Below are 25054 nucleotides of genomic sequence, written 5' to 3' on the forward strand. Positions count from 1 at the left end.
AGGCTTCTTAATACTTTGCCTTCTAAGTTTCACTTATAGTTGTACCACTGTCAGGTTGTATCTGGTTTCATTGACTCCTCAGTATTGACACTGCCAGCTGTTTAGAAGGAATTGAAACAGATGCTGATGTCCAGTGCAAAGCCAAAAACTTCCAGTTTCTCATAAGCCTTTAGCTGGATTTGGGAAGTTTGTCTGTAATCTAGGTGTCTGGTTTATTTCAGCTGGTGAAGAAGTCTAGAGACCTGTATTGTTCTTACTTTTTCTGATACTGCCACACCAGCACAATAAAATATACAATTACTGGATTTGCAAAGACAACCAGCACAACTCTTAAAGAAGAATGTTTGGGGAGTCTGTTTAATTAAAATTGTGTAATAAGTACTTTTGTGTGGATGGAAAGTAAAGGGTCTTTACAGAGTGATACCAATATAATTCTTTATTTAATGGTATTTATGCATTGAATCAACATGAAAATTACTATTCCAGGTTGATACAGATGTTTAGGATGTATCCCATATCCTGGGCAGAATACACAACATTTAGCCAAGAGCATAAGGTGGAGAGCTTGCAGTTGCCAAAAAGTACGTTCCAGATGCGCTGAAAAAAAAGAAAATCTGTACAGTATTACTGAAACATAAGACATAGTTATTAATGATGTGAAAATATTTATAATGTGCACAGAGAGCATGTGCTACCCATAGAAATTTATAACTGGTTTGTCAGAGTAAAGATCTACTTCACATGGCAGGGGACAAAACACAGTGAAGTTAATGAGAGTTGCAAGCCATAACGTTACAGGAAAGGAAACACAGAACCACAATCCAATGGATCCTCACCGCATGTAATTTCCTGGAAATTACCTATGACATAGGGTCCCGTGTGATTTTTTTTCTTGCAACTTTAAATCTTACAAGTCTCATTTCTTTCAGTACCTTCCTCTTTCTGACCAGAAGATGTTGCCTCTCCTTATAAAGTTTATTGATTTTATGTCTTCCAGGAATGGTAAATCATAGTAAAATCTTGAGGATGTTTTATATTATGCTTTTTTCATGCTATTAAAAATGAATAAATGACGTAGTAATTACTCAAAAACTGCAGTTGCTTTCACTATCACTTTTGATATATTTTCCAATCTCGGCTCAAGATATTTCCTTGGTGATGTCACAGACTTACACAGATAATAAGGAGGACCCAGCGAATCAATTTCAGATGCAGACTTGGTCTAGAACTGACTGATTCAAAAGCCGTGTGGAGAAGCATGGAAATTTTTATCAGCTGATAATAAAACTCCCGTAAACCCATTTTTATAATAATTTCATTTATCTTAACAACTCTTATATGTCGCATACAGTGAGACTTTTCTCAATGAGATCCTCTTCACTCTCTACGGGTCTCATAAGAGTTTCTATGTGACTCCAAAAGACGAAATAAAATGTCGTCTTATCAGGAGAACAGATTTACAGGAAAGGCAAAAAAGAAAAAAAAAACTATTCCTGTGCAACATCCAGGGAATGTCTGATACAGGCATTCTCAAGCAAAAGATTTAAAGTTTGTTGTAACTCTATGCCTGGTGATGGATCTTCATAAACTCAAAGTAATCTATATATGTGATATTTTTGACTGTTGAGCATTCTACCTCTGGTGCAACAGAACTCTTTCAAGGCAGGCACTTGTGCTGGAAAGTGAAGGGTGATCTCACAGCAATTGTTGTCTTAACACTACATTAGATCTTAAAGCAATAGAAGCTGTAACTTCCATTTCCTTTGAATAGTAAGGGGGTAAGTGCTGTTGCCATATTACTATTCAAGACACATGATCCAAGGTCAGCAAGAATTGAAGCTTTAATTTTCTGTGAGGGTAGGAGTGCAGGTGCTGTTGATACTTCACACAGTTCTGTTTATAACATCAGTTACACATACAAGTGATCCAGTGCTGACAGATGGTTACTGATTCATGTCAACAAGAATTGCTTTTACCAACTCAGAAATCCATACAGTTTATTGTCCTCTCCAGATGTTGTATTGTTGTTTCACTTGCCTGAATTCCTCTAATGATACGAAAGGTCTTGAATAAGTTGGTGCACTAAGTAGATACTTGACCCAGAATAACCTTTCAGCGTCCTAAAGTTTCAAATGCTTATCTGTACAAGAATTTAATAAATGATTCAAATACCATTAATTATTGCCATAAAATTCATACTGTATAAACAGTACACTGTCATAAGCGCTCTCAGCAATTATCAACTCAGTGCTCTCGTTATGGTACACTGTGTAACTACGTACATAAATTATATTTATTTTATCAGACAAACAAGAATTCATTCGTTCTCAAATCATATGTCCACAGTCATCTCACAACTAATTTCTTATTTATAAAGTCACTTGTTTCCTGAAACATTTGCCCATCTCTCTCATCCCCGACAATTTGTATCATCACTTAGAATGTAGAAATACATTGTTGGCTTTTTGATGTTAATGTGCGTATAGGTCACACACTGATAAACCAAAAAATTATAATCATTGCCCACTGAGACGTTGGTTTCCACCTGCTGGCGTTGTGGATGCGTGACGCGGTAATAAAATTATGTCAACGGAGGGGACACGGACGGAAGATCACCCTAGCGAAGTCGTGGTCTCCAAATAGGGTAATCCATTGAGGTAAGCGATTTCAACAAAGGGCAGATTATTATTATTATGCAGAGCCTGTGAACGAGTATCTCGAAAACGGAGAAGCTGGTCGCCCCGAATGCTCACATGCTTCTGTCGTGAGCGTCTATGGAAAGGAGTAGAAGGACAGTGAAGCTACACTAGGCGCTACATTGTTGGACACCCATGACCCTTCACAGAACGTAGGGTTTGGAGGCTTGTCTCTTCTATAGAGTAGGGTCAATGGTGATATGTGGCATCTCTGCCGAGACAGGACAATGCTTGCGCCCACACAAGTGTTTCGGAGCACACCGTTCATTGTACATAGTTTAATATGGAGTTCCGCAGCAGACCAACCCTACATTTTCAAATGCTGACCCATCGACATCGTCAATTACGACTGTAGTGGACATGGGACCATCGAGTTTAGACCGTCGACCGAGGACTGCCCTTCGCATGTCACGTAGATCGCGGACGCCAGTAAGAGACCGACCCGTTTGCACGGGTGCCTAAATTATGTGGCACTCATCATCATAGAATGATGAGCTATTGTTACCCCACCAGCAAAGGGCTGATAGAACGTGGACACTAAACACTGAAAGGAGACCTGGTGTGTCATGATGCAAGTTGAAGAACAACCCTACCAATGGTTTTGCTCGGTCTGGGAAACACTCACGAGCGAGATTTGGACCCTTCAGCTGCCAAACGTGTGTACAGTGAAACGTTACGCCTGTCAGGAGAGTTTGTGTATTAACAGTCCTTACAGCTACCCAACTTGACAGATGGTGATTTTATTTCTCAGTTGAGAGAACACATCTCCCGCATCAGACTCCAGCAAACGCCCAGACCTTAACAAGACCTCACACATAATGGTACGCTCTGATGGCATCAAACCAAAGTTACTACCACCTTACTACTGCACGCCCGATATCTTTGTTTATGGCAAAAGCAATACTGCCTCATTGGGCGCTTGAAGCCTGCATACGTCTTCCAAGAAGAAATTCCGACGAGGACAACGAAGCACAATCCCGACCCAGTCCCAAATGCTTCGTCACTACCAGCTCCGGCAACCGTCGATGCGAAGGTCTCAGGACGCACAACACGTTCTGGTCGACGAGTCCATTTCCCTAGGAGGTTTTTGGATACCGTTCCGCTTTCCCGACGGGGGCTGCTGTAGCAGACAGAAGTGACACGATAGCGTAGAGCAAGCTGTGTAGTTTTTGAGCATTAAGTTGGGGGCGCTGTCAAAGTGCTTACGAGCCAGCCGCCAGAGGCGCTGTATTTTGTGACGCTCTTTCCCTTACACTTAGAATAGTTTTTCATTCTGTTGTCAGCTATTTTCGGAGTTAAATTTGACTACTGAACGTTCTAGTTATCGGGGCAGTTCTACCTTCATGTAAAACGCCTTGATCTAGTTTCGTTGTTAGATAACTCTTTGTGCAATTCAATAAAATGTTTATTGATTCTAAGATTAAGAGTTTCTTTCTCTACATTGGCTAATAGTACGCACACAGTAATTTTCGTTAGACTTTGATATAGAATATTCAAGTGTTCCTAAACTAAGTCATTTACTAAACAACGTTACACATTACTGAATGTATTGTACCTGGTTGAGACAGTTTCTCCCATGAGAGCTGTTGGGTTGCTAGCACAGTTTCCAGCGTTGTAGTCGTCCCAGCTGCCACATTGGTATGCCTTAAATCCTGTTCCTGATGTTATGGATTCAGCAAAGAATTCAGTTGACCGACCATGGCTACACGCACCTGTGGATTTGTAGAATAAAGATATATGTATAACTTTCACTATAATGGTTGACATAAACATTTTCGTATATAAAGAATTACCAGGCAGAATTATGTGCCACATGAGCAAATATCATAAAGTAATGATTAAAAAAAAAAGACAGCAACAATCTGGAAGTAACATTTTGATTGTACAGAAACCGTAATATTTGAAGAACAAGCTGTTCTCTATATCTACATTTTAATTAATAGAAATACCATAAAATGGTATAGTAACTAGCGACTCAACCTGGCTTTGCATAGGTTGCACTAAGTACCTACGGCAGGATGACTCTCTGTCATAGTAGTAATAGATTGTATACACAAAGCTTTCTTGTGAATCAGTCTATCATTACAGAAAACAGCATCAAAATCCCTACAGTAGTTCATGGGGATAGGCTTCACATACAGAGAGAAAAAAGCTGTTGGTGACTTTAATTCATTGTAGTTCAGCCAGTCTGCACGAATAGTTTATACATAAACCATCCATATGAATCAGTCTAGTTATCAGTGAAAACTGTACCAAAATGCCTATAGTGCTTCCTGAGATTTGCCTCCACATACTGACTGAATAATGCGGCAAGGAACTTTAATTAGTAATATGTATAGATATACAGAACTAAAGACTCTCTATACTTTTCAAAATGTAAGGATCTGTTTTGTCTGAAATATTTAGGTTTGAAATACAGTACCATACTTCACAATGGATATTTACACATATGTGACTTTTTGGTTAACTAAAATGTGAAAGCTGCAACTCTTCTGTCTTCTGTATGCCAAAAACAAAAATTTTATGCAGGCAAAGTCATGTATCGTCATCTACCACACAACTAATTCGGTTGATACGAAACAGCTTTCATGTCAATACTTCAACCAAGTCTATTTTGGTAAAAGGACTTAAAGTGCATAATTTCATAAATAACTAACCTGTAACATCAAAGTCACAACCAGGCTGCCATTGTCCACCATTTGGATAGAAGTCAGCTGTTCCCATAGCATCATACCACCCCAGAAGTCCACCATTGGTGTGTATCACCTGTACAAAGCTAGCATCACTTGCATCAAGACGGTTTGAAGTGGACTCTGAACCAAAGAGTGGTGCTGCTGGGTCCATGCCTGTGGAGATAAAATTAGATTTTTGAGGAATTGAATTCTGATAGACAAGATGAGACTATAAATTTTATCAGTATATTGATAGCTGTTTTCTTTCCCTATTCTGTTACAATTATTACTGCAACTAAATTCGTACTGCCTTAGATAGCAAAAATCTTTGGATTTTGTCATTGGTTCTTTGTGGGAGCAATATTTTCATAAGTATTACATTTAAGATTATTAAAAAGTCTTGCTGTACATTGAAATTAATAAATAAATCATCGGTGAATCATCCATTAATTCTTGTATTTATTTTTGTTCCATGCAATCAATAGCTTTCCACATCAAATAGGTAACCAGAAGAGAAGATATTTATAGAAAGGTTTTATTTTCTCTGAATTAATACTCTGATTTTGAGTACAGCTCTAAGTTAATTCTGCCCTACACTCTAATTACTGTTAATGTTCATGTTTGACCGAAGTAACAAGTATTTATTATATATTGATTCATTGCTTATTAAGCCTGACCATATTAGGACCTGCAGTTTCAAAGGATCTTAATTTCCTAATGTTTTGAGGAAGATTGTTCCAAAGGCGGGTTTCTGACACAAATAATGATTTAGAGAACATGACAGTGTTGTGTAGTGGTACAGTGAGGCTTTTACTTTGATGGGAACGAGTATTTCTGCTGTGTTGTTCAGATAGATCCGTTAAGAGTTGTGAGGATAAATAGGAAGGAGAGCAATGATTGTGAAGACGATGCAGCACACACAGGGTATGATAATCTCCATGCTTATCGGCATATAGCAATGATAATTGTTCATAGGCAGGAGTAGTATGGTCGAAATAGTGTACATGACAAATGTGTAGCACACAAGCATTCATCGCCAGTCCCAGCTGATGTGAGCTCTCATACGAAAGTTCTTGGAGAATAGGAACACCATACTGAAGGATGGGGATGATCAGTGACTCCGAAAATTTCTCTTTAACCTTACGTGGTTCAGTGCTCAAAAAGTCTTTCCCTTGTTTACGCAGGTCATTTTTCGTTTATTTCATCTGATATTAAACTATCAGAATTTCACCATCATTAATGAATGTTAATCATGTCTCACACATAAAAAGTGCAAGAAAGTGAATTCGCAATTATCAAATCGCGCAGTAGTTTAAAAATTTAGTTGAGTTCAAATTGTGGATTCATATCACTTAAGTAAGTTACAATGATCCAAGCTTGTGATAAAAGACAAAGACAGTCATAACAAACATGAAAGTTAGCGTCAATATTCCTTGAAATACATGGTCCAGAAGCGATTGTTCCTGTTGCAAGAAATACGTGAACAGCCATGATGTCAGTATCAAATATTTGCACAAGCAGTAAAAGCATAATGAATACAGACTTTATTTGTAAGATCTTCTGATCAATGAAACATAAAACAATGACATGAATGAGCTTTTGTAAATAAACAACATCCTTCAGGAGTAGAATGAGAAAAGCAGAAACGAAAATGTGTAAAGAGATAATAGAGGAAACAAACGGAAGTATGGCACATTCAGAAAACTGATTCACAAGACAAATAAGAGGCAGGAAATTAATGAATCTGTGACAGATCAGCAGAAGTATAAGCTATATCTAGAGTTATTAATGCGTTTAACAAAGTGACTTAAAATAACACCCTACCCGTGATTCTGTTCAGTCTTCCGGCAGTAACACGATTGCCTGCAACACCACAGACGTGAGCACCTAGGCTGTGTCCTACAAGCTGCATGTTATTGGTGCTGGCTCCAAGAGAAGCAAGCCAGTTGATGAAAGTTGCCACCACTTCTCCAACTCCTGCTACAGCAGCTTTTGCCTGAGCGTAATTCCAGTTTCCTGCGTGGATTGACCAGTCTATGACAATCACATTGTAATCTCCAGCTCGTAACCAGCCTGAAAAATATGCAAATAAAGCGCTCTCATTATGCCTGGCATTAGAGAACTAATGAGTTACAGCAAATGTAAAATACGAGAAGCTAATTATGCTAGTGGGATGGAAATTATGCAGTCATTTATATTTGAGAAAGGTAACAGAAGTTACCCTCCACGCAGCAAGGCATCAAAATAATCAAAAGGATTTATATTTTTATATTTAGCTTCTGTACAAGTTTAGGTTTCTCAAGTATGAAAAGTTTTCCTTTATGACTTTCCTGCTAGCTTTGTGAAGAGCTTAAGAATATTGCCATAGTGATTGTAAATAAACTTATACACTTCTTCAACTAATTAATTCAAAAATTTTGTAACTGGAAAGTGACAAACATAACTACAGTACTAAAATAAGAGTTAGAAATAGAGGTTATAATACCACTCTCTCTCTTTCTCTCTCTTCCTACAGTTCCCTGTCTACGGTGTATTCTAAGATTCCATTATACCCTGTAAGGGAAGAGTTGTAATGGGGACAAAGTAAGTATTATTTACTTAACTTACGCGAAGAGATAGATAATTTCTCTGTTACAGGAACAAACATGTAAAATAATGTATCCTACTCTCCCATGTCTGCCCTGTAGAACAGCGATAGTATTAGGCACAATACTTAGTGTTAACTGCATTACATATCACAAAGCCACATGTAACTCTCTTCTGTGAGTAATGGACAGTGTCTTGTTATATTTTAAACGAATTTAGTTTTGTTTCCTGGCAATATATAATAACATTTCAGTCCAACTGCTGCATATTTGTTACATAATATGTTCATTAAAATCAGATTATTTCTCACCAGAAAGAAGTACATATGAGGAGGAGAGAGACAGAAGTACAAAGAAACATAATTCTCAGATTTTGGACAGCATCTTTCTGCAAAGCTAACAAACACACACACAGCAACTGTTAATTCCTGGATTCAGCACTTCTTCTAATTAATGAATACTGATTTACGCTCATACACTTATTTCATGCTGGATTTTACAATAATGTCTTCAGTATTTATGGCAGTTTTGACATTTGTTTCGTAACTTGTAAAAAGAATTATAATTTGTGAAATTCTGTTAATTCTTTCTAATTTACAGAACCTATAAACTGAATCACCTGGCTGGTATTACGTATGCCTGTATCAAAGAACGTGAGACTGCATGGAGGCATAGAGCTGTAGAATTTTGCTGGGATGAGAAACGAGAAAAATTTCTGCACAGCATAGTCTTCAGAAGTACAACTTCTTTTCTTCTCCATCTCGTTGATTCGCTTTTCTTTTCAATCATTTCCTTTTTTTCTAAGACACTTTTAAAATTTGTTATCACAGCATGCTTTCTCCGGTGTTAATGTGCTATCTGAAGATGCTGCATGAATTGAAACGTATAATTTTTGTAACACGACTACACCTATTATAAGATTGATAAGTGAAACTGATGAATTTAAGTTTGTGTGTCTGAAGTGAGGGATAAATTTATTTTGTTTCAAAACTGTTCATGAACACTGCAGTCGCACCAATTGCAAAGATTTGTCAAACAAGCGCATCAAATCAATAGTATTCCCATTAGTATATTTGGTTCTGTTTAATAATTTAATGAAGATTGTTTTGTATACGTTTCAACCCAAGTAGATTGAAGGACTTCTTTCACTGTAGATACCTGACATGCGATATTAAAATATTCCAGTAACTGTAAATGATAATATTTCTGTAACTTGTAACTAATATTCACTTTCGATGATTGGAATTATGTATGACATGTCCACTGACTTTGTAGATTTGGATGTATGTGATGTACACCATTTTGTTTTACAGAATAACACTTACCATCACGGATGTCACTCATGTGGTCCCCTGAGTTCATCCATCCATGGCTAACAAATTTTGTTTGTTTCGAAGCAACGAAGTTTCCAATATAAGATCCACCTGCTGTCAAAGTTTGAGGGGTACTTGGATTTGCTCTGTTGACAAACAGAAAACATTGTTGATAATATATCTCCGTCTGATCAATCAAATCAATCTGTGTGTCATCTGAAATTGTTATTGGGAACATCATCGTATTTTCGTGGAAATTGTTTACCTTGAGAATATAATCTTAGTGGCTTATTGTTAACTCCACAAAATCCTTAAAAACTATTTTGGGTGTGATATCGTAGCATAGATTATATTCATGCTTATCTGTGATACATGCCTATGAATGGTCGGTATTGACTAGTTCTCAACAACCAACAGCTGGAACAATTCCCAAAAATAAGCCCTCCTTTTTGTGTCTCCCACAAAAGACTCGAGCTTCATGGAGGAATTTTATCGTGCTTAGTGGATCATCCAAGGCGACAGTCGCTGAAATTTACAAGCTGTTAGTGGTAACACGTGGCTTGGCTCCTAGACGTTTCTTCCCTCTTTCGGCCATTTGTCACTATCTTTATAGAGCAAAAGGAAAAGTTACCACTTAACATTATATATACGTTTCTCAAACATGTAAGAGGAAACATTTTTGACATGTGTCTGAACAACTGTTTCTCCACGATAGAGCGCATTTGTTAAAGCTTTTCGCAGCATTTTACCAGTACTCTATAATTATGAGAAACACGCAGGAACAGAATACACCAGCACAACGCAGAAAAATCAGTCTTATGGAACGAGGAATTCCGTCTTATGCAAGACACCTTTTTTCTGTTTTGTTTCACCCAGACATGTTTCAGCCCTATTTGGGATATCTTCAGTGGGTTATTTATTATTTTATAACTGTAAAATTGTTGTTACATATTAACATTTTGCGGACCTTTTGGTACATAATATTTACATTGTGAATGAATAATTGTTGTAAAATATTATACATCATATTTTCATAGTTCACAGCTGAGATATGTATTAACGACCTGATGCACTGTGTGTTGTCAATAACATTATGTCAAACTTCTATTTATAGCTTAATTGGCGAAAAGAGTGGATCTATGCATTAGTTTACATACTTTACATGATGCTATTGGACATTTATTTTGGTAGGTATTCTGCTACCAGTCTGCAACTTCTCATCTGCAAACAGCAAAACGTAATTTTTATTTTTCTGTAACAACAATTTTACAGTTAGAAAATAATAAATAAGTCACTGAAGATAGCCAAAAAGGGCTGAAAGATGTCTGGGTGAAACAAACAGAAAAAAGGTGTCTTGCATAAGCTGGAATTCCTCGTTCCACATTTTCGTAGCAACCACGACATAACAAGAAGAACTGCAACACCACAAGATGATTAAAATCATTCTTGTTTACCTTTAGTCTTCTAGGTGATTTGATGTTGCTCACCGTGACTTATATCCTGCGTGGACGTCATCACTTATACACATTGACCTAGCTGTTTGTTGGATATAATTATTCCAGCCTCTGTGTTTGCTACAGTTTTTGCGTTTTATGGCCTCCTCTAGTAACGTTAAACTTACCTACAGTGTAACACACGCTATTATCTTGTTCCTCATTGTGGTCGTTGTTTTACACGTATCTCTCCTTGCCGATTTGTCGGAGGACTTTTTCACGAGTGCGAGATCTCAAAAGGCCAGTGATGTTCATGACATTCGACACCCCACATATTGGCTATCATGCAACCACTACATTGGCTGCTAATGGTAACAGGGGGCGGGACTGGAGGTGACTAATAGAGAGCACAGTATGAGGCTACAGAACGTAGTTGAACTGCTTAGTAAAAGAGTAACTCACAATATTGCAGTGCTAGTGGTGTTGATACAAAGAAGAGAAATGCCGACAATAAACAAAGCAAACACTGCATTGTATCTACAGCAACAGTTGCCGAAATTGACATTTCGACAGGAAGTAACCCAAGGAATTTCGCGGAGTGAGAAAGAAGTAGAAGATGAAATATCAGCGTTTCTGCAAGATGAGTCAGAGGAATGTATGGTGTCTTACATGCTCGACTGTGCGGACAATGAGGAGTACAATGATGACGGTATGTGCTTAACAAGTGCAAGCGATGTTGAAACAGGTGTCGAGCCATACAGGTCATCATCCTTGTCGGACAGGGAGCCACAGATCCCGTCTCCAGCAAAATGTAGTAAAGGACAATTGTCCAAGGAGCGGATACTAAACATAGTTACATACATGAAAGATAATCCACAGCTAGTAAAAAACAATGAGGAATATATTTCGAATGAGTCCACAGCAATATGATCATGCGGCTCATAACAGAAGCTACGGATATTCAAGGGTGGATCTAGATGATATAAGCAAATTTATACTTTCGGTTAATAAGGTATTTGTTTTCAACTCCGACCAATCGGTATACGAAGAGGAAATGCATATGAAAGGTACTCTGGAAATTAAAGGTACCAAGAGAATTGTGTCAAGATCAACTAACATCAATGCATTAACTTATATGTATACAATTATGCCGACTGTTAATTTGGGTGGCCCGAAAGTTGTTCATTGTACTGCGAGAAGTCGGAGGTGTTCTGCCCCCTCCGATTCTTTCTCGCGTGCGTGATCTTGCAAGGGCAGTAGCGAATATTTACGTTACAGCAAACAAGAGTGGGAACATGCGTGTAAGAGAGCTACAACTATGTTATAAGCACTGTTTTTAGCCAGTAGTCGGTCAAAATAACTTACTTTTGCTTGAGTCCTGGTCTGCATATAAAAACCATACTCCTTTAGAGCAAACTATCCCTCTTGAAAAGTGTGTAACATTGCAGTTCATACCAGCTGCAACCACTGGACATTTTCAGGCCCTGGGTGTTTGTTTTTCCCCTACCTATGAAACAGTAGCTACGCCTTAGGGGATACCCAGTTTAATGATAATCTCCACGACAACCTGTTTCGCTTTCCGTTGCATGCCATCACATTCCGTAAGCTCTTGCCACCCAGTTACTCCACTACGATACCGTATGCATTCTTCAAGAGTGCATACCGAGTTGAATGTCCCAGACGGTTTGTATCTTCGAAGAAGTTCGCCTTCGATCTTCCAGTATATCCAAGTGCCTTGATTTTTCTTTAAATATTGTCTCTATCATCAATCTCAACGTCAAGACTGCGTCTCTGGTGTCTTTTACTTCTCCTAAGGCGAAAGTGATTGTTATCAAACATACCCTCGTTTTTCTTTTGCAGTCTTCTCCGTATTATTCTTAACAGCAACATGGTTACATTAATTGCTAAGCAGATTGTGCGATTAAAATAATAAGCTAATAAATGAAGGAGACATGAAAAAAAACTGAGAGTGACGAGTGGAAATTGTGAGTAATCGTTACGAGATGAAGGTTATCATTAGTGGAGCATGTTCGAAGCCCAAAGGCATCTACGAATACTTAAACTGATAATGGAATAAGCAGGAGGTGTGCAGAGGGGGTGGAAGGTGGAGAGGAAAGGAATCGGTGATGAGGATATGGACCTCGGAGAATAGATGCTCATTATTTGAAATTAATATGCTGAGAAATAAAAGTAATATATTCTTGGATTCCCCTTCACATATGACTCAGGACCTAAACGTGGATGAAACATTACATTGGTATTGGTAGAAGACAAATAGGATCTTCACACCCATGATAGCCGGTCCACATGTCACTGTAAATGTTTCCAGTATTAAATGTCACACTGAGTTCAATATTAGACTAAAATTTACACAGAAGAGACACAAGAATAAAATATCGCGGTTATAATACGTATCGCAGATGACATTTGTCTTACTGAGTGTAGAGCTGGAAGACGACGTCACTTGCATCGACCCGGACTTCCGGCAGAGGCTGGGTCAGGTCGTAAAGCTCGACTCCGCCATCTTTCGTGGGAACCAGCTCCCACCGACGAGGACGGGCTGTAACAGAAAGATTATGTGTCTGCGTAACTGAGGCATGTGATTCTGCAGGCTACAGACATTTAACGTAAAGACCTAATATGAAATACAGTGGAACTTCGTTGGTCTAGACTAGGTGGGACCTAAGATATTCCGAGTTATCGAAAGTCCAGAGAATCTGGAGATTGAGAAAACTTGATCTGAAGTCAACTTGCCAAAGAACTAACATTTTGGAATTCGTTTTCGAAATTTTCAGCTGCAGTTGTGTTCTACGGTAATTGAGGGAGCAGCAGAGAGTGAAAAGAGTTCGGGAAGACAGCGATTGTAATACAAGCAACAAATAATTGAGGCCGTTGGTTGCCAGTACTGCTCTGAGATGAAGAGGTTGGCACAGGGGAGGACGCTGTGGTGGGTTCCACCAAACCAGCCAGAAGCTGGTTAAACACCAAGGCCCCTCCCCTCCCCACACCAAACGAAATTACATTCCTTCACCTAATCACTTCCTCTATTGGGTTATTTCCTACGATACAATATCTGGCTGTAGTGCTCGGAAACCATCAAAGCCAATGAAGTCATGTTCAGGTAGCCCAATTGTAAAGGGGGGGACGTACATGAAAGCAACCGGCATTGTGACTTTTTTTTTTTTTACTTGGCTCTTCATTTACTACATGGTACTGAAATTTCAATTCCTGAATATTACGTTCCAATTACACTCCTAAAGGCCGGCCGGAGTGGCCGTGCTGTTCTAGGCGCTACAGTCTGCAGCCGAGCGACCGCTACGGTCGCAGGTTCGAATTCTACCTCAGGCATGGATGTGTGTGATGTCCTTAGGTTAGTTAGGTTTAATTAGTTCTAAGTTCTAGGCGACTGATGACCTCAGAAGTTAAGTCGCATAGCGCTCAGAGCCATTTGAACACTCCTAAAGTTGATGAAAATAATAACTGGCAAAAGCCTGCACTTGGCCACGGCTCTTTCTTGTTTTGTATCTCCTTATTATTTATTCCTGTGGCCTTTTCTTCTAGTTTTATGTAATCCTCATGCAGGGAAGAAACTAATTCGTTCCAGTAGATGCCTATTGAGGACATCCTCCAGGATGTAGAACATATCGCAAATACAAGTATGCACAATAAATATTTAATAAGAAAAACAGAACTGCTAATTTACTTCCCACAAATTCCAAGTGAAAAAAGGTCCTCGTGAATGTGGAATAAGTCAAAGAAAATCTTAATATACACTCCTGGAAATGGAAAAAAGAACACATTGACACCGGTGTGTCAGACCCACCATACTTGCTCCGGACACTGCGAGAGGGCTGTACAAGCAATGATCACACGCACGGCACAGCGGACACACCAGGAACCGCGGTGTTGGCCGTCGAATGGCGCTAGCTGCGCAGCATTTGTGCACCGCCGCCGTCAGTGTCAGCCAGTTTGCCGTGGCATACGGAGCTCCACCGCAGTCTTTAACACTGGTAGCATGCCGCGACAGCGTGGACGTGAACCGTATGTGCAGTTGACGAACTTTGAGCGAGGGCGTATAGTGGACATGCGGGAGGCCGGGTGGACGTACCGCCGAATTGCTCAACACGTGGGGCGTGAGGTCTCCACAGTACATCGATGTTGTCGCCAGTGGTCGGCGGAAGGTGCACGTGCCCGTCGACCTGGGACCGGACCGCAGCGACGCACGGATGCACGCCAAGACCGTAGGATCCTACGCAGTGCCGTAGGGGACCGCACCACCACTTCCCAGCAAATTAGGGACACTGTTGCTCCTGGGGTATCGGCGAGGACCATTCGCAACCGTCTCCATGAAGCTGGGCTACGGTCCCGCACACCGTTAGGCCGTCTTCCGCTCACGCCCCAACATCGTGCAGCCCGCCTCCAGTGGTGTCGCGACAGGCGTGAATGGTGGGACTAATGGAGACGTGTCGTCTTCAGCAATGAGAGTCGCTTCTGCCTTGGTGCCAATGATGGTCGTATGCGTGTTTGGCGCCGTGCAGTTGAGCGCCACAATCAGGACTGCATACGACCGAGGCACACAGGGCCAACACCCGGCATCATGGTGTGGGGAGCGATCTCCTACACTGGCCGTACACCACTGGTGATCGTCGAGGGGACACTGAATAGTGCACGGTACATCCAAACCGTCATCGAACCCATCGTTCTACCATTCCTAGACCGGCAAGGGAACTTGCTGTTCCAACAGGACAATGCACGTCCGCATGTATCCCGTGCCACCCAACGTGCTCTAGAAGGTGTAAGCCAACTACCCTGGCCAGCAAGATCTCCGGATCTGTCCCCCATTGAGCATGTTTGGGACTGGATGAAGCGTCGTCTCACGCGGTCTGCACGTCCAGCACGAACGCTGGTCCAACTGAGGCGCCAGGTGGAAATGGCACGGCAAGCCGTTCCACAGGACTACATCCAGCATCTCTACGATCGTCTCCATGGGAGAATAGCAGCCTGCATTGCCGCGAAAGGTGGATATACACTGTATTAGTGCCGACATTGTGCATGCTCTGTTGCCTGTGTCTATGTGCCTGTGGTTCTGTCAGTGTGATCATGTGATGTATCTGACCCCAGGAATGTGTCAATAAAGTTTCCCCTTCCTGGGACAATGAATTCACGGTGTTCTTATTTCAATTTCCAGGAGTGTATTTTCATTTAAAAGCTAATAGGTAACTTGTCACAAAATACGTAAATGCTCAGTACACTGAGGCGCATATGATACTTCTTAGGATCTTGTAGCCATCCATCATAAAATAAAATAAAAAAACATATTATAAGACTTGTTTACACTGAGGCGACAAAAGTCATGGGATAACGATATGCACATACACGAATGGCGGCAGCATCGCATACACAAGGTATAAAAGGGCAGTGCAATGGGTGAGCTCTCATTTGTACTCAGGTGATTCAGGTTTCTGACTTGATTATGGCCACACGACGGGAATTAACAAACTTTAAAATGCGGAATAATAACTGTAACTAGAAATTAACAGACTTTGGGCGCGAAATGTAGTTGGAACTAGAGGCTTGGGACATTCCATTTCGGAAATAAATATTCCGAGATCCACAGTTTCAAGAATGTGCCGAGAATACCAGATTTAAGGCGTTACCTCTCACCACGGATATCGTAGTGGCCAACGTTCTTTATTTAATGACCGAGAGAAACGGCGTTTGTGTACAGTTGTCTCTTCTAATATACAGGCAACACTGCGTGAAATAACCGCAGAAATCAATGTTTGGACGTACGACGAACGTATCAGAACAGTGTGGCGAAGGCGTAGACCTCACTAAGACATGGACCCAAGTTGTCAAAAAGGCACTGTGCAATTTGGTCGTGGGTCCGTAACGGTGTGGGCTGTCTTTACAAGGAATGGACTGGGTCCGTTGGTCCAACTAAACTGATCGTTGACTGGGAATGATTATGTTCGGCTATGTGGAGACCATTTGCAGCCATTCATGGACTTCATATTTCCACACAACGATGGAATTTTTATGGATGGCAATGCACCGTGTCACCAGGTCACAGTTGTTTGCGATAGGTCTGAAGAACATTCTGGACAATTCGAACGAATGGTTTGGCTGGCCAGATCGCTCGACATGATTCGAATCGACCATTATGGAACATGATGGAGAGGCTAGCACGTGCACAGAATCTTGCACCGATAACGCTTTCGCAATTGTCGACGGCTATAGAGGAAGCAAGAGTCAGTATTTCTGGAGGGGACTTCCAACGACTTGCGGAATCCATGCCACATCGAATTGCTACACTACGCCGGGCAAAAAGAGGTCCGACACTATATTAGAAGGTAGCCCTTGATTTATGTCACCTCAGAGTACAATGAACGCATTGCTGGAGGAAAACCCAATCCATGAAGGAGATACCTATGGTCTTACGGATGCCGTTACAAAGAAAGAAGGAGAACGAGAATAGCAGACACAATAAAGTAGAATACTTCAGAAGTAGGACGCATGTGATCCACGCTTTAGCTAATGCTCTATGTATTTCATATGTTACTAAATAGAAGTTAATTTTAGTGTCTGGCCTACCTTTTACTTCAATGAGAAGGTGACGAACAGCAATAACTGAATTATCCTTCGGCGTTTGAGAGTTCGTGACAATAATATAAAATAGTAAGCATTTTAATTATGTATTTTGTAATGAATCTTTTTTTTTACCTGACTTTGGTATGAGAATCTGAAAGCTTCCTTGTAATATGCGAAATAACAGTTTCGGAACATCAAGTAAGTGTTTCCTTTTTGATAATATGATGAATAATGAGTACTGTAGTGCAATTGGCCCATATTTCGGAGAAATTCAGTTTTAAAGAAAAGAGTAATGGAAGCAATTTTCGTATAATGTTGTAGTTGTGGATATTATTGCTCAGTTACAACATTTAATGATTAATTTCAATAAAATGTACTGATACTGTGCTCATTATAGGGGAACACTGCATGCATGGTGTCCCATTTGGAATGGTCAGTATTAGTAGATACGACAGGAACGATCATTCGATGCAAAAATGTGAAGTAAACGTGTGCTCTAAAATGCATACCTTACAAGCTATGAGTACTTTTTCATCTTCAGTACTGTAAAACAAATCTCTTCTACTGCAAGCTCTCTGATTTCCACAACCGAGTGAGTCTGAGACAGACACACATGCACATGCGGGAAAGAACGTTCCCCAAAATACACTGGCTTCTTCTGAGGGCAATACGCGAACAGTATACACTACACTTGAACTACACAGAAACAGACATACATGTATACACAGCAATAAGAAACGAAGACCAATGGGCGCAGCTAAACAGATTGACAAACTGTATCTCAAAAACAACACATGAAGAGTACCTGCGGACACTATATAACAGACATTCCTATATGAAATTTTTATTTTTTATTTACACGTCAAGTTCCTTAGGACCAAATTTCAGAGCAAATGTCCAAGGTGGTAGAACGTGTCAACATATGAAATTACAACATAAAAGTAACAACAGATAAAAATAAAATGTTTATGAACCCGAAAAAGTAAAGCCATATGTTGAAGTAAACGCAATCAACAAAACAACAAGAATCGGCTTACTTTTTCAAGGAACTCCTCGACAGAATAGGAGTGACCCACGAGAAAACTCTTCAGTTTCGATTTGAAAGTGCGTGGACTACTGCTAAGATTTTTGAATTCTAGTGGTAGCTTATTGAAAATGGATGCCGCAGAATAATCCACACCTTTCTGCACAAGAATTAAGGAAGTCCTATCCAAATTTCTGCCGAGTATTAACTGAGTGAAAGCTGCTTATTCTTGGTAATAAACTAATAATGTTAACATGAAATGACAGCAAGGAATGTATATATTGAGAGGCCAATGTCAAAATACCCAGACTCGTGAACAGGGGTCGACAACAGGTTCATGAACTTACACCATTTATTGCCCGAACCGCCCGTTTCTGAGCCAAAAATATCCTTTAAGAATGGGAAGAGTTACCCCAAAATATAATACCATATGACATAAGCCAATGAAAATAAGCAAAGTAGACTAATTTTCGTGTCTAACGATCACTCACTTCAGTTACCGTTCGAATAGTAAAAATGGCAGCATTAAGTCTTTGAACAAGATCCTGCGCGTGGGCTTCCCATGACAGTTTACTGTCTGTCTGAACACCTAGAAATATGAACTGTTCAGTTTCACTAATCATATGCCCATTCTGTGAAATTAAAACGTTAGGTTTTGTTGAATTGTGTGTTAGAAACTGTAAAGACTGTGTCTTACTGTGATTTAGCATTAGTTTATTATCTACAAGCCATGAACTTAAGTCATGAACTGCACTATTTAAAACTGAGCCAATGTTGCACACAACCTCCTTTGCTACCAAGCTAGTGTCATCAGCAAACAGAAATATTTTACAGTTACCTGTAAAACTAGAGGGCGTATCATTTATATAAATTGGGAGCAGGAGTGGCGCCAACGCTGATCCCTGGGGCATCCCCCACTTTACTGCACCCCATTCAGACCCCACATCAATGTAACAATCCCCAGAGGGTGACAGCGACCCTCACAGTGACAGTGTGAACAGTGACACTGAAGAGGAACAGGAAGAGGAAGACGAGATGTGGCAGTAAATGAGCATAAGGTGCTGGCCATCTAGCCAATAAAGCACCAAATTTTGCACTCGAATGAACACCTAAATTTAATGCACAGTATTAGCAATACTGTTTCTCTATTACTAATCAAACTGTTTTTGTTGTGACTGGCGGTCAACAACTCGAAGAAACCATTCCGAGGCATTCACCGCCAGTCACAGTCGGTGATGGCTCTAACAAATCTCTCCTCTGTCCTATCATCTTTTTATACTCTTCTTACAACAACAAAATTGTATTTATATTTCATTCCTAAATTACTGTTATTTTAAAAAAATATTATTCTCTGTAGACTGTTGTAGATAGAAACAAAACAAAAGAAAACTACAACATAGATGAGAAGCGAAAACTTTAAGATGGACGATCTATTTTAAAAATGTAACTGGTCTATAATTCGACAATAAATAAATAAATAATAAATACATTAATAAATTTCTATAATTTGAGAGAGGGTAGCATGGACCAAAACAAGGACAAAATGTCCATTAAACAGGCCTTTAATGTGGGTACCTTAAGAACTATGAGTATTTGTTCATCTTCGCAACTATGAAACATATCTCTTCTACTGTACAAGTGCTTATAGCGAAATAAAAGGACTGGCGCTCAGGTCGAATACATGACAGAATATATACAAAAAGAGTCTTATTTGGCTCAGAGAATCTTTTTACTGCAAATGCATGTATTTTATACTATGGCAGCAACAAACAGTAGAAATACCACAGGTATGAGAACACATTATTTTTTTAAGTCACTATACCAAAGCGTGCAGTTTTGTTACTAACCTGAGGCTACTGCCGCAAGTGTAAGAATCAAAGCAATGACTTTCATCTTGCCAGCTCTTGTTCTACATCGTGCTATTCGACACATATATAAAGAGAAAACTTATCATTTAATTAGCACGTTTGTAATGGAAAGATAGGAGTATCGTTTCCATATCGTTGTCAACAACATCAATCGTAATTCGTTATCAATAAATAGATCACTCATATCGGCTGATTTGTGTTACATTGCTCCCCACTTAGTGAGATGTTTTTATTGCTGATAATCTATTTATTGTCAGGACAGTTAAGAGCAGTCGCGCACGAGAGGAGCTACTTGCATTATGTAGAAAACTGAACGCAACATTACTCGTGCAACAACTGATATGTGAGATTTCAGAATATTCAGAAATAGTTTTTTGACACCTTTCAGGAATCCGCTGTTTTGATACTTTCATTAGAAAATAAGGACCAATTATATCGGTCAGACATGCACTGAGTAACGTAGCGAAGTGGCGACGTATTACTCGAGAGGGTTCCATAGGCCATCTGCGTGGTAGGGCAATCTTTTTAGGAAATTAAAAAATAAACAGGCATCATTCTCTGCGTTACTGAAGAAATCGAATCCTCATTGCCGAATAATTTCCGACTGTTTTCTTCGAAAAACAAAAATAAAGGTGAAGAAAATGTTTTTGAAACAATTTTTTGACAATAATAGACGCATTTTTTGGCGCAAGAACACGTATTTATTACGCATTTGCTCATTTATTTGATAGATAAATAAAACAGATACATTTAATACTATGTACAAATGCCTTTATTTTGTATTAGCAGTTTAAATCTCTTCTACAAGTGAGTCAGTCAGTCATTGTGTTCCATAGATTTCAGGAACGTAGAACGGTTCAGAGTATAGATTAACCAAAAGAATTATTTCTTAGAAACTTCATCTGGACACTGAATTAAAATAGTCGCTATTGCACTTAGTATGATTTATTTTGTTCACATATTCAGTTGTTAATTGCTCTCCTTGCCTTTTACGAATACAGTTTATATAAGTGTGAAACCATCCTTCAAAAACAAAAACAAAAAAAGAAAAACAAAAAAACGTGTGGACAAACAGAAATTGAAAGTTAAATAGTATGTGATGAGAGAGCTTGAAGACTAGAGGCTGGGGGGAGGGGGGGGGGGGGGTGGAAGGCGGGAGAGACATGTGAGACAGTGTTACCAACATGGCGACCATTTTGGAATCCACCATCCTTGGCGTAACTCAAAATTTTGGAATGGAAAGGGAGGTCATGTTACGTAACAAATAGACAGTTACACGGGGAAAACAATGATGTAACTGAGTTGAGCGTAACTTAATTGGGTGTCGAGTTACGTCCCACTTTGTACAGAATAGGACAAATTCTGATCATAGCACATGAAGGCTTTAGGATGTTCTTGACTCGTTTTCAGCACGTTGTAAGGTTGGTATTATTCACTTTATCCATTTCCTGGCGCACACATGTAGCGGAATATACATCCTTATACACACTCCGCAGCCCACCATATGGTGCATGGCGGAGAGTACCTTCTACCATTACTATTCATTTTCTTACCTTTTCCACTCGCAAACTGAGCGACGGAAAAACGACTGTCCAAACGCCTCCTTAAGAGCCCTAATCTCTTTTATGTTCGTGGTTCCTAACGCGAAATGTATGTTGGCGGCAGTAGAATCGTTTTGCAGTCAGCTTCAAATGCCGATTCTCTAAATTTTCTCAGTAGTTTTCCGCGAAAAGAACGTCGTCTTCCCTCCAGGGATTCCCATTTGAGTTCCCAAAGCATTACTGTAGCACTCGAGTGATGATCGAATCTACCGAAAGCAAATCTAGCAGCACACTTCCGAACTGCTTCTATGTCTTCTTTCATTCCGACCTGATGGGGATCCAAAATACTCGAACAGTACTGAGAAATGAACCGCACTAGTTATCTGTATGCGATTTCGTTTACAGATTAACCACACTTTCCAAAAATCCTCCCAATAAACCGAAGTTCCCCATTCGTCTTCCCTACTACCATCTTTACATGTTCACTCAATTTCATATCACTTCACAACGTTACGCCTAGATACTTAATCGAATTGACTGTGAAGAAGCACACTAATAACGCTGTATTCAACATTACGGGATTGTTTCTCCTAATCTGTGTTGACTTAAATTTTTCTACATTTAGAACAAGCTCCTTTTGGTTGCACCAGCTAGAAATTTTTCCTATGTCAACTTGCACCATCCTCCAGTCACTCAACAACGACACTTTTCCGTACACCACAGCATCGTCAGCAACAAGCGCAGCACAAGCAGCAACACTCCCCTCCCTGACGCACGCAAAGTTTTTGATCTTCACCGCATACACTAGTGGCTTCACATGTCTCGACAGATAGAGATCCAGTGGAGTAAAATCCTGGGAAAAATCATGTGCTGGCTTGGTAGAGCCACTCCCGAAATACCTTTTGTTCAAATGGTTCAAATGGCTCTGAGCACTGTGGGACTTAAATTCTGAGGTCAGCAGTCCCCTAGAAATGAGAACTACTTAAACCTAACTAACATAAGGACATCCGTGCCCGAGGCAGGATTCGAACCTGCGACCGTAGCAGTCGCGCGGTTCCAGACTGTAGCGCCTAGAACCGCTCGGCCACCCCGGCCGGCATATCTTTTGTTATCAGTAGATAAGTCAAGGTGTATATCCTGAAATGCTGAAGGGTTCGGTTGGAATAACAATACACAAAAGTGCAGATAAGCAACTGATATCTAGTAGAGGCAACTCTCCGTCCTTCCTGTGTTCTAAAAATTTTTAAGATACCTTGCAAACTGAATATTGAACATCTTGCTGAAAATAACTTTTTATCAGTAACTCCGTTCGGATCCCTAGGCTTCCTGTGAATGCAGTGCATGATCTCACGAACTGAATTCTGGCAGAATTAAACAATGAAAATTACTCTGGTGGCATTTATGTAACCATGCCATTGCTTTAACTCTATAGATCACACAGTTCTGCATGGAAAGCTGAAACGGTAAAATATTACAGATCTTTCCCTAGCATCTACGGAGTCACATGTTAACGATACAAGCCAGAGGGTCACAGAAGCAACAAATACGACAGGTGTAATTACATTAAGAGTGGAGAAACATCACGTACTGTATGCCGCAATGTTCTGTGCTTCCTCCACTCCTGTACTTAGTCTACATAAATGATTTACATAGGACACTGGAGAACTTTTTTTGAATTCTTGATGACACAACTAGAAGCGACAGTCAAATGGAAACAAGCAGATTGTATAATGAGCATGGCGCGGACTTTGGTTTCGCAGGTAGGTGTGTGTACGGAAGTGCCCCCCGCTGGCAATCGCGGAGGAATAGCACGAACATTCAACTCCGTGCCATGTGTCTGCTGGCGTGCTTGGCGTGAGGTCAGCGAGTCGTGTGTGCGTCCGACTTCAGTATGGAGGCCGGGAAAAAGGAACAGCGAGGTGTGGTGCTGTTTATGACTGCGGAAGGTGTGTCAAGTAGTGAAATTCTTGCCCGAATGTCTGCTGTGTATGGCGAACAAGGTATGTCACATGCGCCTGTGTTTGCGTCGGTTAAATGATTTCGAGAATGGCGGATGTCATAGGAAGATTTGAAAGACAGCAGTCGACCAAGACAGGCTCATTGTGTAATTACCCCTTCTCTTATTGGTGTGGCGGACGCCGTCGTCAGAAATGACCGACGGCGGATGGTGGAAGACATTTGACTCATGTTGGGCGTCAGTTACGGTACCGCTTACGTCATCATGACAGTACACCTGAAGTTCCATAAAATCTGTGCGCGATGGCTTCCCCATGGCCTAACGGAGGAGCAGCTTCAGCAACGTTATCACGATGAAGGATATCGTTTCCTATCCCATCATTTTGACCTGGAGAGCAAGATTCAGAGCCAATAATGGAAGCACATGAATTCACCTGCACGGAAAAATATCCGAAGCCGTTCACACCAGCTCCGGGAAAGTCGCGATGGCGTTTTGCTTTGGCTGCAAGGACCCGTTGCTCATTGTCTTTCTGGGACACGGCGCCACAATTAACGCACAGCGGTTCGTGGACACCTTGCAAAAATGGCAATGCGCCATCAAATTCAAATGCCCAGGACGATATCATTCTGTTGCAGGATAATGCTCGCCCACATGTTGACAACGTTGTTTTGACTATGATACAGAATTTATGCTGGGAAACGATTCCACATTCTCTATACAGTCCCAGTCTCTCCCTGTGCGATTTACATATTTCTGGAGCCTTGAAGAAAGAAATTCGTGGCTGCCGATTTGCTTCGGACGAAGAGGTGTACACATGGGTACAATCATGATTCCATAGGCAACCTCAAACATTTTTCAATGAAAGAACTGACCATCTCCCACAGCGGGATAAACGTCTAAACAGTTATGATGATTAGTTTAGAAATAATGAACAGTGTATTTATTTTTGTTCCATCTGTCTCGTTTTTACCGTATTTGACTGTTCCTGATACAGTATATTGCTGAAGGACCAAAGCACATCTATAACAGACACTAGTTCACAGCCAACGGCGTAACTCTTAAAATTATAAAAAAAAAAACACAGAACACAATTTCAAAGAAATAAAATTGACTTAGAGGTATCAGAAGTACAGATTCGTGGCCTGGATGTGGCTGCATGTGTGAAGGTCCTGGGCATACAGATGGATACTAAACGGATGTGTCAACCCCAGGTGGGTCAGTTAATCAAAAAGGCAGTTCTGCCTGCCTCAAACTCAGAAAAATTTCTCATAGTGCTGACGTGCAAACAGTGTTGTTAGCAGATTTAGCATACTTTCACTCAGTCCTATCCCATGTATAATCTACTGCGCCATTTCAGCAACGGTGAAAAAAGTA

The 25054-nt window shown here is 40.3% G+C and overlaps 1 protein-coding gene across 1 annotated transcript; it reads right to left on the reverse strand.

The window, feature by feature from the left end:
• Positions 1 to 418: 418 nt before the first annotated feature.
• Positions 419 to 20207, reverse strand: LOC126176943 (lipase member H-like). The gene is made up of 7 exons (XM_049924143.1): positions 20162 to 20207; positions 13136 to 13259; positions 9279 to 9412; positions 7193 to 7441; positions 5354 to 5542; positions 4252 to 4408; positions 419 to 597 (listed from the first exon to the last, which is right to left on the reverse strand). Exons 1-7 carry the CDS (start codon positions 20205 to 20207, stop codon positions 540 to 542), a joined length of 957 nt encoding a protein of 318 aa, XP_049780100.1. The 3' UTR covers positions 419 to 539.
• Positions 20208 to 25054: the final 4847 nt, after the last annotated feature.

Source organism: Schistocerca cancellata, chromosome 3 (genome assembly GCF_023864275.1).
Source record: "Schistocerca cancellata isolate TAMUIC-IGC-003103 chromosome 3, iqSchCanc2.1, whole genome shotgun sequence".
Classification (NCBI taxonomy): Eukaryota; Metazoa; Arthropoda; class Insecta; order Orthoptera; family Acrididae; genus Schistocerca; species Schistocerca cancellata.